The following is a 17,116-nucleotide window of genomic DNA, read 5'->3' on the forward strand; positions in this document are numbered from 1 at the left end:
TAACAAATGAAAACAGGAAATCGCGATTTTCTTTACAAAATTATGGACAAAATTACTAAATATTTCAAATATACCACTGAATGAAATGAAAAATGTGTTGATCATAACAATAAGAATTAAAATAAAAGCCGATGAAATATCTACAGTAATAAGGTCTATCCTCAATGAGAACCAATGTGTGAAAGTTATTTCTACTTAGAAAAGTACTTTCAATTATTCACGTATAATAATGAAATATTGTATATTCAAGTCTGTATCACTCAAAGAAAAACAAATTTGTCAGTTATCAAAAAAGTTTGTTGATAAAAATTTCAGAGTAAGTTTGACTTTTTTGACTTGAATATACGGAATTTTTTTTTCGCACAGTTAAAATATATGTTACACAGATCTCTGTTTTTCCGTTAATCAACTGTTGCACCTCTACGAACGACAACCCTCAGAAGTCGAATCTTGTGCGAGCTAAGGACTAGGTCTTACCTTTTAACGTGTGATTCCTAACACGGGTTGGACGATAGGTTGAAAATAGTCGATTTGAGTGAGTGAACAAAGCACCCACGTCGAAACGACCGGCTACCGACCGACTTGTTCAAGTACATCAATGAAGATGTTTTTGTGGAATATTCCATGAGATTTTTATGAACAAACTATTTTTGATAAGCGAGAAATTTGGCTTTTTGGGTAAGTCTTTCATGGGCATTAGGTTTTTATCAACGCAAGAGACTTCAAAATACATACTTTTGAGTCACAAGTACTGAATTTTGAGCGAGAAATCAATTTTTGAGTTCCCATATATACTACCTGTTTTCATACAAATGAATTTTTCTTGAATAATATTGTTATTTTACATATTTTCCTGTAGTAATACTTGTATTTAATATAGGATAAAGGAAATAACTTTTGTCTGATTTCTAATAAGTTTTTATTACACGCTTTATATTAGCTTCGCTGTATGTATGTTTGTTTGTAACTCTCCTTTTCATTTCATATACAATGACAGAATTTCATATATTTTACAGAATTATCGGCATTATTGCTTGATCTATTCGCGGACAGATGGCGCTGTACGTAACTTCCTTAATATATGATATATCGACATTATTGCTTGATCTATTCGCGGGTAGATATGATTGGAACTCACTTTATACGTATTTCATCATTTGAAAAAAGTATTTTTAATAACACGCGCTTGCTGCCTTACTTGTAACCCTCCTTGAGAATGGTTTAATAAACTGAAACCGGTCGTAACAAATAAAAAACTTAGTAGTAGTGCAAAATAAATTGATCATCAATCATGTGAATGAGATTATCTAGAATTCCGACTTATTTATTCAACATGTGTTTTTAATGTGATAACATCGACATACCGATAACATTCTTATTACTTATATTTGGCAATACTGTTCGCAAATCTCATTCTAAACCATGTGCAATAGTTCTAAGTCATTAACTGTGAATGAGAGAATGAGAAGTTGTGGCACACTAGAAAGCTCATATGTGGTTGTGAGTAACTTTACACTAGAAATGAAGTAGCGTTTTCAATTTCAACTCAAATCATGATATTTTTTGCTCATCTAATTACTTGCTCATGTTAAGTGTAATGGCAGGAAATGACTAATTGAAAATAAATATTGCAACAAACTTCAAAAGCAAATATTTATTTCGAGGAAAACCAGAACGTAATAAAGCAGAAGCGAACTGAGCTTTCATTGACGAATTGTGGCCGGCAACTTAAGCCTTATCCTGGAGGCCACTGCATCTGTCTTCCGGACAAGACGTGTACGTGGAGATGATAAACAGACTGGGCTCCGATTGGACCGTCGTTTATCACAATCCTGAATCCGTTCTTCAGATTCCTCTTCTGGGCAATCTTTCTGGCGACCAGCAGGAGGTGCCCCAAAAGAGCCTCGTCGGAGTCTTCAGCTTTCGACAACTGCGAGATGTATTTGCGAGGTATCACCAGGAAGTGGACTGGAGCCTGGGGGTTGATATCGTCGAAAGCAACGCACTAAAAATTAAAACAAAGTCGTTGATTTTCAGCAAATTGGAATAAGCGAAAACGTGATGAAAATTTGCTTTACCAAATCATCTTCGTAGATAAAGTTGCAAGGGATTTCTTTCTTCAATATCTTTCCAAAGATAGTATCCCCACCGGCTGTAGTTTGAGAATGGTGTTGCGCCAAAAACACCTCATTCGCCATTTTTATGGCAATGTCAAAAACTTAACTGACAATTGACAATATAGTTGAAGCACAGAATATGAGTACGTCAAAATCTTTCCATCACACAAATTTAATTGCAGAAGGTGTGTTTTGTTGACTTGATTTAGGATACGACAACTTTCTTGAAGTAAAAGATCAAGTAGAAGTTTGGTATATGATTCAGCTATCAATGAATGTTTTAGGAGAGATTAACTTTTGGGAAAGAAAAGTTTTGGGTTTCTGTTTCTCGAAAGCTTGGAACACTGTTTCGAACCAGAAAAGTGTACATACCTCAACATTGAAGAAAGGTTGGGGATTTGTCTCTCTTCTATAGATACTTTCACGGAATTCAAGTGGCTTGGCACATTTGATTCCACCAAGAGAGGTACATATCAGAAATACGCTACGTACTGTGGCTGCTCATCGTTTTGAGGTTCAACTCAGTACGCTTCGAATTTCATTGTTCAACAGCTTTCTCATTTGGAGAACTGCCTTTATGTTCTTCCTGAGAACGTTTTTTCAAATGGGTTTAATCTCCAGCGATTCAAATCCAATGTGAATCGCTACTTTCGCACAAGCACCGCTTTTAGAGCCTAAGGATTTTCCTGTAGTGCTTGTGTTTTGTCCTTAAAGAAAATACCTATTATTCACTTGTTGAGCAGCGTATGAAATGTCAAACGCTGACAAATCCACTCGAGGCGGGTTATTACAGATGCGCAGTAGTCTAAAAAAAATATAACAGACGCAAACATCAAAAATTCCGTCGCGAAGTTGAATGTCAGTAATCTATTGCCATTATTTTAATTCACCAAATTTCAGTGTAAAAAGTATCTTACTCTTAAGTTACCATGTAAATTCTTCATAGTGAGGAAAGGGACTCAACAACTGATTATTGACAAACAGAAATTCAGTTGCCCATACATTCTCTGAAAACAAGTCTACCTTGTCCACATTCCACTCGAAAATGGCTACTGGTGAATATGAATTTCATGAATATGGAAGTAGTCTAATAAAAGAGGAGGTGGAATCTGCTGGCGATGTAAACGATATCAACTCTGATGAAAAATGTGATACACTTCAAATTGGTATCTTGAAGAAAGAATTTAAGCCAGAATACATTAAATTTGAAGATATTGATATGGTTCACAATCTGAAATCTGGAGAGTGTCTGGAAGAAGTAAAGGAAAGATTACTTTGTGAAGTGTGTGGAGGTTTGCTTTGTGCAAACAATATCTTCGGCCCTGATAGTGCGGAATCCTGTGACTGTCAACGCCAGAATGAGTCTAATGCTATACAAGAAGAACATTTGTCATGGGATTTTAAACCACTTAGCTTTGGTTCAGGTAACATTTATTTTAGTAGAAACTTGAGAAGAATCAGAAATTATGATGGATCCCATATTTTCCATAGAGAATGTTCTGAATTATTGAACTAATCTACACCCTGCTTCATACACAATAACTGAGTTAGTATCATTGAAGAGTACTGAAGTATGACTTGAGGATCTATGATCTGCCATGAACACCTTTCTTTTTTTTATACATCATGATTCACTTTTTGTGTTGCCCTTATTTTTAGTGAAAGCCTTTCCCTCAGAAGAGGTAAGTTTTTTCAACCAACCAATTTCAGAAACCAATATCTCAACAGGGATCATTCCTAGTTCTATTAAGTTGAGATGAACTTGCACTGAAGCAAAGTTTGCTGCGACAACAATAACAAATTTGAATAGGTGGTTGTTGATTTTTTGTACAAGAACTCAGATAAAGCACAATGTAATTTCTTGAGAGAAGGAAACTGAGAAAAACTTATTTTTCATGAGATCTGTACCGGTGAAAGTCATTGTTAATGATGAGTTCCAAGGAGTTTCAATTTGAAAGGTCTCGAAAATTTACATGTTATGAATTTGATTGTTGCACTTCTCTTTTCATAATACTAGTATTTTTTTACAGATTCTGGAATTTTTCATTTTAAAATTCCCGAAGAAACATTGGTGGTGAAAGAAGAGGTGGCAAACAATGAAAATGTTCCATCAATGTCATATGAAAAAGAAAGTTTTATTGAGAGTGTTCATGCTGTCAATCACGAAATGCTACTCAAAACTGAGCAGGTTGATGAAACATTTAAATCAGGGTACCATTTGAATTCAGTTGGGCAGAGGATTCAAGAAGAAAATTTAATATGCTCAGATAATATGAATGAAACAACTAATATTGAAAACAGACCTACAAGGAAGATCTTCTTTTCTTGCACAGTGTGCACAAAATCATTCAGTCAAAATTGTGATTTGAAAAGACATGAAAAAATTCATACTGGTGAAAAACCTTTTCAGTGTGAAGTCTGCTTTAAATCATTCATTCAGAGAAGCACCTTGAAATTGCACAAAAAAATTCATACCGGTGAAAAACCATTCAAGTGTAAAACTTGCTCAAAGTCATTCGTTCAAAGAAGTAACTTGAAATTCCATGAAAAAATTCATAGTGGCGAGAAACCATTCCAATGTAAAATCTGCTTTAAATCATACATTCAAAGAAGTCACTTGAAAATGCACGAAAACGTTCATACTGGTGAAAAACCATTTCAGTGTGAAATCTGCTCTAAATCATTCATTCAGAGAAGCACCTTAAAATTGCACGAAAAAATTCATACTGGCGAAAAACCATTTCAGTGTGAAATTTGCTCCAAGTTTTTCACTTGCAAAGGTAGTTTGAAGTTACATGAAAAAATTCATACTGGCGAAAAACCGTATCAGTGTGAAATCTGCTCTAAATCTTTTATTCAGAAAATTCATTTGAAATTACATGAAAAAAGTCATAGTGGCGAAAAACCATATCAGTGTGAAATCTGTTCTAAATCATTCTTTCAAAGTAATAATTTGAAAAAACATGAAATGATCCATACTTGCGAAAAACCATTTCAGTGTATGAACTGCTCTAAGACCTTCACTAGCAAAGTTAGTTTGAAATTACATGAAACAATTCATACTGGCGATAAACCATATCAGTGTGGAATCTGCTCTAAATCTTTTACTCAGAAAATTCATTTGAAATTGCATGAAAAACATCATACTGGTGAGAAACCATTTCAGTGCAAAATCTGTTCCAAATCTTTCATTCAAGCCAGTGATTTCAAAAGACATGAAAAAATTCATACTGGCGAAAAACCATTTCAGTGTGAACTCTGTCCTAAATCATTCATTCAAGGGGGTGATTTGAAAAGGCATGAAAAAATTCATACTGGTGAAAAACCGTTTCAGTGTGAAACCTGCTCCAAATGTTTTACCCAGAAAAGTTATTTGAAATTGCACGAAAAAATTCATACTGGCGATAAACCATTCAAGTGTCAAATCTGCCCCAAATCATACATTCAAAGAGGTGATTTGAAAAGACATGAAACAATACATATTGGCCAAAAACCAGTTCATCATAAATTATGAGTGTGACACTAAAATGAGCAGTATTAAAAAAAAAGAAACAACCCATAAATACTGTCGAGTCTCTGGTACATTTACCAAATTAACAATTCAGTTATTTTGAGGCTTAGTAGGTAGATGTGGAATCTTTGGCAATCCGTGTGTCGCTGATAATGTTAACTTGGTTATCGAAACGCCCGTCGGAAGACAATATTTTTACTTTCGTGTGGGAAAAGTTTTGTCAATTGATGAATATGAGGTTGCAGATATAGTAACTTCATTCAAAAACAAAAATTAAAAGGGTGAAATATATTGAAGTTTATTGCATGTTGCATCATCTCACAACTTATATTTAATATCTTTTCAAAGCCAAATATTTTCAGAACCTGGAATAGTGACAGTTGTATTCCCTCCTCACAATGTTGAAAAATTCGAAATACTAACTTCAAGTCGACATACGCAGAGAAAACGCAATGCTTTATTCATCAAATAATGAATTTGAAATGAGTCGTTTTATTTAAATAAATGATGAAACATTGTATAGGGAATGAACTATGCTTGAATACGTAATGGTTTTGAATGTCACCCAAAAGCGGCACTTTGTTTTTCCTTTTATAATGTGCATAAATCGGGCCTTTTTAGGAAATCTATTTAGGCTAAAAATAAGAGTTGTTCAAGATCAAAATGTGTTAATATTTTACGATGATGATTTATTATGTATCTTGAGTATATGTAATTTCATGTTATAATAATTTCATGTCTGTTATATTAGTAAATAAATATATTCTATTCATTCTATATTGTACTTGCTCAAATCAGTAATAAATATTGCAATGATATTCCAGAAGAATCATTTACTTTCATAACCTCCAAATAATTATTTATTACTACTTCCAAAATATTTTGTTGTGAGATTTTCACTAAGAAAGGTCTGGGTCCCCAAGAGGTAAAGGAAAGGCCTACATTGTGGTGTGTTGCATATTCCAACGGATTTCTTCAGTCCTGATACTTTTCAATCCTGTTGTAACTGTCAATGCAAGAATGAGTCCCAATGCAATGCAAGGTGAAGCTATGACCCCACAGGATTTCAAACTACTAAGCTTTGTCTTAAGTAACATATTTATTTCAATAGTAGTACTAGGAATAACATAAATAATCGGATAGAAGAAGAACATCAATATTTTTTTTATATTTGTATGTTGTTCTTATGTAGGTAGTAACTATTATTCAGTTTCTATTTCATTTATATCTGTATCCACTGCACAAACTGTACACTTCCATTTAGTCAATTCCGTCATTCCAGAAGAAAGAAAGAAGCATTTCATTAAAAAAAATACAAAGATAAGTAGAATATGCAAAGAAGTAACTTTCTTGGTCTAATGCGCCTTAAGGGAAGCAAAGACCATAAAAAAAAGAGGAAGTAACTTTCAGACACAAACTGGAAGAAAAAGCCCTCAGAAACAACTACATACTTTCATATAAATATTGCATGATTTACAAATCTTTTTTGAAATTGTTTGTTTTTCTAAGAACTAAACATTTATTTGTATGAAGATGGAGAAGAAAGCCAAAACCTTTCTTTCCCAAGCGTATTGTATCAATTTATTTATTTTCATCAATCCAAAACAAATTTATCAATATTGATTTATAACATTTCTTTAGGAATAGTTTTTAATACCATCTTACTGGTAATTTTAGTGAAATTAATATTCACTAAAAATTAAGCATCCGTCAAAACAAATTTAATTTTTTAGTGATTTTCTTTGAAAAAGTTGTCAATTTGGGAATTTTCAAACTTTGACATGGGAAATCCAGCTGAACAATCTGGCAACCCTGCAATGATAAACTGTCATTTGGTACCAAAGTTGCGTGTCATCTATTTCTATTATTTGAAAATATCAAACTTCACTGCAAAGAGTACTTTATTCTTGAGTTAGTAATTGAATTCTCATAGTGAGAAAAGTGACCCAATAACTGATTACTGACAAAAATTCAAATGTTTGTACAATCTTTGAAAACAAATCTACCTTGTCCACATTCCACTTGAAAATGGCTACTGATGAATATGAATATGGAAGTATAATTATTAAAGAGGAGGTGGAAAACAATGAAAATGGTACGAACTCTGAAGAAAAATGTGATGCATTGAAAATTGTTATTTCAAAGATGGAATTTGAGCCAGAAAGTATCAAAAGTGAAGATGTCATTGATGTTGTTTATCATGATCTGAAATCTGAAAAGTACCTGGAAGAAGGGAAGGGCGGATTACATTGTGAATTATGTGGAGGTTTGCTTTGTACAACTGATATCTTCGGCCCTGATAGTGTGGAATCCTCCTCTAAATGTCAATGCCAGAAGAAGTCTAATGCTATGCAAGATGCAGATTTGTCTTGGGATTTTAAACCACTTAGCTTTGGTTCAGGTAATATTTATTTTAGCTGAAGTTTGAGAAGAATGAACAGAAGTTATGATGGATCTCATAAAAAATATATTTTCAACAGAAAATGTTCTGAATTACTGAACTAATATACACCCTGCCTAGTCTACAAATAACTGACATGATGTCATTGAAGAATACTGGGATCATTTTCTGTAGATGTATATAATTTCATAAGAGAAGGAAAATGAAAAATCTTATTTTTTGTATCTATACTGGTGGAAGTCATTGTTAATGATGCATTCCAAGGAATTTCAACTTGTAAGGTCTTAAAAATTTAAATGGTATGAATGTGATTGTTGCACATATTGTTTTTCACATATTGAGCACATGTTATGTGACTTATCATAGATGAAACTTCATGATCTAGTGAAATAAATAGCTTATCTCTAACCTAACCTGTCCTAACCTTACTAAACCCAACCTAACCTAACTGAACCTGACCTAACCTAACCTAATTCGACCCAACCTAACTCAATCTAACCTAACCCGACCTAAGCCATCGTTTATTGCTGTTAAGAAAAAGGTAAAATATGACATCATACAACTTCTGACTGGGTATATCTCGAAAAGTAATTGAGTCCGACTAATAACAAAAAGTGTTCTGAATTCCTACCATCATGTAGTATTATCCCATAAAAAATCGCGAAAATCCGTAAGTATCCCATAAAGTACAATTAGACCATTTTTTTACAGATTCTGGAAACTTTCATTTTAAAATTCCTGAAGAAACATTAGTTGTGAAAGAAGAGGTGGTATACAATGAAAATGTGCCATCAACGTCATATGAAAAGGAAATTTCTATTGAACGTTTCCATATCGTTAATCACAAAACGATAATTAAAACTGAGGAGGTTGATGGAACATTTAGATCTGGGTACTGTTTGAATTCAGTTGGGCAGAGGATTCAGGAAGAAAACAAAAAGTGCTCAAAAAATTGGAATAAAAGAACCAATATTGAAAACCGACCTACCAGGAAGACCCGCTTTTCTTGTAAAGTGTGCACAAAATCATTTAGTAAAAATAATGATCTGAAAAGACATGAAATAATTCATTCTGGTGAAAGACCCTTTCAGTGTAAAATCTGCTCTAAAGCTTTTATTCAGCAAAGTTATTTGAAATTGCATGAAAAAATTCATACTGGCGATAAAACATTCAAGTGTCAAATCTGCCCTAAATCATACATTCGAAGAGGCAGTTTGAAAAAACATGAAAAAACTCATACTGGTGAAAAACCCTTTCAGTGCAAAATCTGCTCTAAATCCTTCATTGAAGCCAGTGATTTCAAAAGACATGAAAACATGCATGCTGGCGAAAAACCCTTTCAGTGTGAAATCTGCTCTAAATCTTTTACCAAGCAAAGTTATTTGAAATTTCATGAAAACATTCATACTGGGGATAAACCATTTAAGTGTAAAATCTGCCCCAAAGCATACATTCATGCAGGTGGTTTGAAAGAACATAAAAAATATCATACTGGTGAAAAACCGTTTCAGTGTGAAATCTGCTCTAAATCATTTACTCTGAAATGTTATTTGAAATTGCATGAAAAAATTCATACTGGTGAAAAACCATTTCAGTGTGAAATCTGCTCTAAATCTTTCATTCAGAGAATTCATTTGAAAATGCATGAAAAACATCATACTGGCGAAAAACCATTTCAGTGCAAAATCTGCTCCAAATCTTTCATTCAAGCCAGTGATTGTAAAAGACATGAAAAAATTCATACTGACAAAAAACTTTTTCAGTGTGACATCTGCTCTAAATCTTTCACTCTGAAAAGTTATTTGAAAATACATGAAAAAATTCATACTGGCGATAAACCATTCAAGTGTTAAATCTACCCCAAACCATACATTCAAGGAGGTGATTTGAAAAAAAAATAACAAAAATCATACTGGTGAAAAACCGTTTCAGTTTGAAATCATATGTATTTTTTTTACTCAGAAAGGTTACTTTAAATTGCATTAAATAATTAATACTGGTGATAAACTATTCAAATATAAAATCTGCCCCAAATCATACATTCAAAAAGGTGATTTGAAATGACATGAAACAATATATATTCGCGAAAAACCAGTTCATTATAAATTATGAGTGTGTTTTAGAATCTATTATTTCTCAAAATTGAAGAGAATAAAATGTTTCCTTTGGCATTTATTGACAAAACTGTTTTTCTATTTTTTATATCCACACAATAGCAACTATATACAACTAATTGAATAAAAGTATATGTAAACTAAACTGAATAATGTTCTCATATTAATTCCTAACCACCCCACCTGAATAAAAAGTCTTATCATTCAATCCGATAATAGACATTGGAGTTCTAAAAACATCTCCTGGACTGTTCTCAAATGTTTGTTTAGGATTAGAAAAATCTATTCTCATGTCAGTTATCAGATTTTTTAACCAAATTCTTTCACAAGCAGCAACAAACTCAGCTTCAATAGTTGAAAGTGAAACAGACAGTGGTATCTTTGTTGTCCAAGAAATCAGACTTCCAAATTATTTAAATAAATAACCTGAAGTTGATTTCCTGTCGCTGTCATTCGTCCAATCAGAATCAGCAAAACCAATCATTACTGTGGCTTTTTGTCGTCGCCTGCATGGACGTCCATAGTCGCCTGTAACAAAGTTTCAGTATAGAAGTTCTGCGCAATATTTTGAAACTGTCTTGAGGTGTTTGCAGTGTTCCTCTCCTGCACAATCTTGAAAACGACTCAAGTAATTTACGCAAAACAAATATATTGACGTGCAGTTAACGTAATGAACGTAAGACTACCAATGAGTCCCGGTGCGGTTTGTCTATTCCAATACTTCTATTTCCTACAACGGCTTTCAATATTTTCTTTCTGACTGATGACCAGCTAATTTTTCTCTAAATTTTGTTGAATATGTATACCCATATACCAAGGTCAGTCATATGGAATTCTTTTTTTTTTATTCCCTTTTCACTCTGTATTCCTCTAATAGTCAAAAACAAACCTTATGAACGCAAGACACGATGTGGTACGGGATTACCAAAACCTTTAGATGTTCATCTAATAAAATCATCGAAAAAAACAATATTCGACTGTTACAAAAGCAATGAGATACCTACAATTGAAATCATAAGAAAGAAATTGAATACTTGCTGCTGTGACAAAACTCTTCAGAATTCGATAAAGAAACTAGGATTTAGATGGAAAGCAGAAGAATAATGAAATTGCGTAACAAATAACTAAATATAGACAAGAACAACGGCAAATTTTCTATTTGGCCGAATCTTGGTATGACACTCACGACACAGTTACGAAAAGGTTGACTGATGGTTCGAGAATGTGTACGCCTAACATACCTGCAAACAAACTGAGTAAAGCCAGGAAGATGATAGTACTGCCAGCTGTCGAAAGCGCTCGCATATAACAAATAGAAGTTATAAAGCTTCAAATAATTTTTGTGACATATATGTTTTCTTTCTGCTGAAAACCTCTTGCTACTAGTCTAGCTTTGGGGGAAGATATATCTTGGTTAAATCATAACAGACTTGGCTTGAATTTGAGCAAAGCAAATTTATAACTTTTTCTCTCACTTCCGAAGATCAACCAAATATCAGGGTACTTAAAATTCAGAAACTATGTAACTGTGAGCAGCTAAACTGTACATGCCGTGAAATAAAAAAAAAAATACATTCTTTAAAATATTTGGGAATTACCTATCCTGGACCAACATATATGAGATGGGATGAACAAGTTTCAATCCTAATCATATGGTTGAGACAAATTCTACACTCTGGGGATATATTGCATGGAAATAATATATTACTAGTCTACAAGTCACCAGTGAAATCGTGACTGCGATACAGCGTTGTTATATGGGATGGTAGCTTCAACAATGTAATAAAAAAGCCTTCAATATACGCAATATTCTATTCTGAAAATAATATTAAATAAAGACAACGAAACGAAAAAACTTTGCCTGATAAACCTACTATTACTAGAAACACGTTTACCACTTTTCAAAAAGACTCGCAGGCAAAAATACGTTTTCTATTATGGACCAAAGTTATATAATTTACTACCTCTTCAAATGAGGGACATTTTCAACATCAAAAATACAAAATTAAAAAATATATCCTAAGTAACCCCAAATTATTTTGCTTCTGATACCGTTACTATCTATCTTTTTTTGTTTCCTTTAATTAAATTTCTTACTGTATCTGGCTATACAAATAGTACTACTGGCATACCATCGATTTCCCTTTAAGGAAAATAAAACGCAATATTGTAAGTTTGTGAATATTGTTTTGTAACATTTTTTTAATTTGCGTTGAAAACTTTCTTGTTCTCATTCATTTCTAACTATCAAATTTAAGTGATATGCATATTCATTGACAAATGAAGCATCCGTTAAATTTAATTTTTTAGGGATTTTCTTTAAAAAGATGTCAATTTGGGGATTTTCAAATTTCGATATGGGAAATCGAGCTGAACGATCTGGCAACCCTGCAATAATAACTAGTTCCACCCATCGACATAGGTTATGTCGGTGTTCCACCATTTGGTAACACGAAGTTTAATGTCAGTTACTACCTATTTCCATCGGGACTTCCTCTCAAATCGCGACAGAGGGCGGTTGTGTTGATAGCGACCGCCGTTAAAGACGGCACGTAAACATGTGTATTTGTGTTATTTTAATCAGAAGGCATCCCGAAAAGGAGGCGACCAGTAAAAAAATGAAATGTTTTGTTTAAGGAAGTGAGCGACAGCTGCGCCCCCGGACGAAGCTTCTGTTCACTATAAACAGGAACAGCATGGCCAAATGCACTCGAATGAGAAGCAACAGTCATAAAAATTAGGAAGATAGAGAGATCTATTTCCATCAATTTAATTCACCAAACTTCACTGCAAAAAGTCGTATACTTTTAAATTACTAATTAAATTCTTCAGACTGAGGAACGTGATCAAAAAACTATTGACAAACAAAAATTCAGTTGCTTATATAATATTTATATATATATAAATCTACCTTGCCTACATTCCACTTGAAAATGGCTACAGGTGAATATGAATATGGAAGTCTAATTAAAGAGGAGGTGGAATCTGTTGGTGATGAAAACGATACCAACTCTGATGAAAAATGTGGTGCACTCGAAATTGGTATTTTGAAGGATGAATTTGAGCCAGAATTCATTAAACTTGAAGATATTGATATGGTTCACAACCTGAAATCTGAAGAGTGTTTGGAAGAAGTAAAGAAAGAATTACCTTGTGAAGTGTGTGGAGGTTCGCTATGTGCAATTGATACATTCAGCCCTGATAGTGTGGAATCCTCCTGTAAATGTCAATGCCAAAATGAGTCTAATGCTAGGCAAGATGCAGATTTGCCTTGGGATTTTAAACCACTTAGCTTTGGTTCAGGTAACATTTATTTCAGTGAAAGTTTGAAAAGTATGAACAGAAATTATGATGGATCTCAGATATATTCAACAAAAAATGTTCTGTTCTCATCCACAGCTTCTGATGTGGGATTATGGCACATTGTTTAGAATGAAATTTGTGGTCAGTGTTGCCAGATTGTAAATAATTAGAATTTTACTCATATATGGATGTTATTATATCAGCTTCCTACATAATCGTATCTATCAGCCAGCTATCCCTGTACAAGTAAGAATACAAAACATGTTAAATGAGGATATAATTTTTCATGATCTCCTACCTCGAAGTAACAGCTACTTCTATCAATTTACAATCATTATCTTATTTGATTCGGTCCCAGCCATAGGAATCTTGTTTATAGTGAAAGAATGCATATTTTTAGGAGAGAATAATTTCTGGAAAGGAGAGGTTTTGGTTTTTTACTTCTCTATCTTGATATAGAAAATGTGGAAAACTTCCAAACGAAAGAAGAAAGCTTTTGAATGCTTATATATTGTATCAATGAAATCGATATTCCAGCATCATTTACTTCAATTATATAATAGACAAAACTTGTTTTTCATAAGACAGATACAATTGATTGAAATAATTTTCACTTCACTTATTATTTTTTTCAGATTCTGGAAACTTTCTTTTTGACACACAGGAAGAAACAGTCGTTGAACAAAAAATGTTACCTGAGACTACAGAGAATAATGAAATCTTCAGTTCTGGGTATTACTCGAATTCAACTGAAGGAAGTATAATTCATGAGAAAAATGAAATGTGCTCAAAAAATTTCAATGGAAGAAGTGACATTGAAAACAGATCTACAAAAAAGACCCTATTTTATTGTGAAGTGTGCACAAAGTCATTCACTCAAAGTTATCATTTTAAAAGGCATGAAAAGATTCATACTGGGGAAAGACCATTTCAGTGCAAACTCTGCCCCAAATCATTCATCGAAGGAGGTGAATTGAAAATACATGAAAAAATTCATACTGGAGAAAAATCATTTCACTGTGACATCTGCTTAAAATCTTTCATTCGAAGAAGTCACTTGAAGCAGCATCAGAAACTTCATACCGGCGAAAAACCATTTCAGTGCAAAATCTGCCCCCAATCATTCTTTCAAAGAGGTGATTTCAAAAGACATGAAAAAATTCATACTGGTGAAAAATCGTTTCAGTGTGAAATCTGCTCTAAATCTTTCACTCTAAAACGTTATTTGAAATTGCACGAAAAAATTCATACTGGTGAAAAATCGTTTCAGTGTGAAATCTGCTCTAAATCTTTCGCTCAGAAACGTTATTTGAAAATTCATGAAAAAATTCATACTGAAGAAAAAACAATCAGTGTGAAAGCTGCTCTAAATCATTCATTCAAGGAGGTGATTTGAAAAGACATGGAAAAATTCATACTGGCAAAAAAGTGTTTCAGTGTAAAATCTGCTCTAAATCTTTTACTATGAAAAGTAACATTCATATTGGCAAAAAATCATTATAGAATATGATCTAAATCTTTCATTCAGAAATGTAATTTGAAATTGCGTGAAAAACATTATACTTACTGGCGTAAAACCATTTCAGTGCAGAATGTTCTTCAAATCTTTCATTCAAGGCAGTGATTTCAAAAGACACGAAAAATTCATACTGGCAAAAAACCATGTCAGTGTGAAGTCTGCCCCAAATCATTCATTAGAAACATTTGAAAAGACATGAAATAATTCATATTGGTGATGAGCTGTTTCAGTATGAAACCTACTATAAAAATCAATTTAATAATACCACCTCAACTTCCAATACACGTCAGTCTTACTTCGTTTCTTTTCGAACACCTGCTCTAACCCTTACACAACATTTTATTATTGGAACTGTACTTACATGACTTGAGGATTAGGTCGCAATCTCCCTTGCTCCCAAGTTTTGTCACTAGCTCTATGCTTGCTATTATTAGCTAAAGATGGAGCATTTAGATAGAAAATAGGTCATTCCTGATTTTTTTCATGACACTATATCCATTTGGTGTTTGTTATTTGACATCCTTGCATTTGTATTCAAGTGTGTAATAAGGAATGAGTATTTTCTATAAAAAAAAGAGGTGGGCCTCTGCAATTCATGTTGAGACTTAGATTGATGTGGATTATCAAGGATTGTACCTCACTCCTTCCGACCAGTTACTTAGATGAGATTCAACTCCTACCATATGTCTCCCAAGGTATTGACGTTGATTGCCAGTTGCATAATTTCACAGTTTATGTTTGATGTCTTTTTGAAGAGGAATATTTCCAGAACCTATGAAAGTAACAATTGTAATTCCTCCTTATACAGTGAGCACCATATGTAACAGATAAAATCATTTTCTACGTTATTAGCCATTTTCAACAAGTCGAATTATATATTTGAAAAGACACTCTGTGACATAAACAAAATCCCCCCTCCTTCACCCCCCTCAACGTGACAGCCACCCCCCTCAACGTGACAGCCACCCCCAAATATTTTTAAATGCAAAAGAGGGTCAAGTGATACCTCATTTTGAAGGGTATTCAATTTTCTGTACAGCCATTTCTTCATTTTTTAATTTCGTGCATGCGTCATTATGAAACAAAAAATTCAAAGTGTTGAAAGGTATCACGTAGCTATTCCATTGAATCCGTCCGCTGTACAATATGCCATGCACCTTCAATTTTTTTTTTGTTTTTTACTAACCGTTGTTTGTCAGCTTTGATAGTTGAGAGTGAAAAATTGTATGTTTTCTGTGAATTTGCTGAAGAAAAACAGTTTTGCAGTTGTTGTTTGTGTTTCTTGTTCAGTATTACTTTCAGACAGTGGACTAAAAGTTCTAGCAATGTCTCATTTGACTGAACGTCAAAAAGTAGAAGTGTTAATACTACTAGGATGTGGGGACAAAACTAGAACCCAGAAGAATGTAAGTGAAATGTTCAATAATAAATATCCTGATCATCACATTCTCAATCTATCGGATTGAGGGACCATATTTTTTCAACGAAACATTAACCGGTGAACGTTACTTGGAGTTTTTGACTAATTTTTCAGTTCCAACGCTGAAATGACTTTTTCCTGATAATGGTAATCCGAATCGAATAGATAGGAGTATCCGGTATCAGCAAGATGGTGCTCCACCACATTTTGTAGCTGACGTGCGTGGATATCTGAATGAGTTTTTTCCAACAGTTGTATTGGTAGAGGAGGTGCCATAGAGTGGCCAGCCCGTTCACCCGACATGACACCGCTTAACTACTTTTTGTGGGGTTACCTAAAATCTAAAGTATACGTCAATAGACCAAACAATATTGAAAGTTTGCAAATCAGAATTAGCGAAGAAATGATTCCCCGAAACCATTCGAGATGTTGTTGATAACTTTCAGCAACGCCTTTATTATTGTCAAAAAACAAATGAACAAAAGAAACATTTGATCTGAAGACTTCCATTAGTTGCACATTGATTGCTACCGCTTTAATAAATGATTTAGATAACACAGAATGGTTTGGAATTTTCTCCAAAAGATCTACTGTCTTTCCTTGTAAATGTGTATAAATTGGGCCTCATTAGAAAATATATCAAAATTTGTTACTATTTCATGGTGGCAGTGTTTTAATGTACCTGAATGTATATAGTTAACATACTGTTTTAGAGTATAAGCATTTTGTTT

The 17,116-nt window shown here is 33.4% G+C and overlaps 4 protein-coding genes and 1 long non-coding RNA gene across 5 annotated transcripts; 3 read left to right on the forward strand and 2 right to left on the reverse strand.

The window, feature by feature from the left end:
- Positions 1 to 1,639: 1,639 nt before the first annotated feature.
- HINT1 (histidine triad nucleotide binding protein 1) lies at positions 1,640 to 2,240 on the reverse strand. Its single transcript, XM_074181024.1, has 2 exons — positions 2,079 to 2,240; positions 1,640 to 2,005 (listed from the first exon to the last, which is right to left on the reverse strand). Exons 1-2 carry the CDS (start codon positions 2,196 to 2,198, stop codon positions 1,736 to 1,738), a joined length of 390 nt encoding a protein of 129 aa, XP_074037125.1. The 5' UTR covers positions 2,199 to 2,240; the 3' UTR covers positions 1,640 to 1,735.
- A 906-nt stretch (positions 2,241 to 3,146) lies between these two features.
- Positions 3,147 to 6,405, forward strand: LOC111502918 (uncharacterized). Its single transcript, XM_023157098.2, has 2 exons — positions 3,147 to 3,541; positions 4,148 to 6,405. The coding sequence occupies exons 1-2, from the start codon at positions 3,163 to 3,165 to the stop codon at positions 5,629 to 5,631; spliced, it is 1,863 nt and encodes a 620-aa protein (XP_023012866.2). The 5' UTR covers positions 3,147 to 3,162; the 3' UTR covers positions 5,632 to 6,405.
- A 1,028-nt stretch (positions 6,406 to 7,433) lies between these two features.
- LOC111502926 (uncharacterized) lies at positions 7,434 to 10,254 on the forward strand. Its single transcript, XM_074181026.1, has 2 exons — positions 7,434 to 8,029; positions 8,741 to 10,254. Exons 1-2 carry the CDS (start codon positions 7,657 to 7,659, stop codon positions 9,880 to 9,882), a joined length of 1,515 nt encoding a protein of 504 aa, XP_074037127.1. The 5' UTR covers positions 7,434 to 7,656; the 3' UTR covers positions 9,883 to 10,254.
- Positions 9,799 to 13,425, reverse strand: LOC141485068 (uncharacterized). The gene is made up of 2 exons (XR_012466994.1): positions 13,294 to 13,425; positions 9,799 to 10,671 (listed from the first exon to the last, which is right to left on the reverse strand). It is a non-coding gene; the product is annotated as an uncharacterized lncRNA (long non-coding RNA).
- LOC141485067 (uncharacterized) lies at positions 12,621 to 15,512 on the forward strand. The gene is made up of 2 exons (XM_074181027.1): positions 12,621 to 13,446; positions 14,082 to 15,512. Exons 1-2 carry the CDS (start codon positions 13,077 to 13,079, stop codon positions 14,840 to 14,842), a joined length of 1,131 nt encoding a protein of 376 aa, XP_074037128.1. The 5' UTR covers positions 12,621 to 13,076; the 3' UTR covers positions 14,843 to 15,512.
- The last annotated feature ends 1,604 nt before the right edge of the window (positions 15,513 to 17,116 follow it).

Source organism: Leptinotarsa decemlineata, unplaced genomic scaffold (genome assembly GCF_025532065.1).
Source record: "Leptinotarsa decemlineata unplaced genomic scaffold, Ldec_3_MD MMD2_tig00026307_RagTag_RagTag, whole genome shotgun sequence".
Classification (NCBI taxonomy): Eukaryota; Metazoa; Arthropoda; class Insecta; order Coleoptera; family Chrysomelidae; genus Leptinotarsa; species Leptinotarsa decemlineata.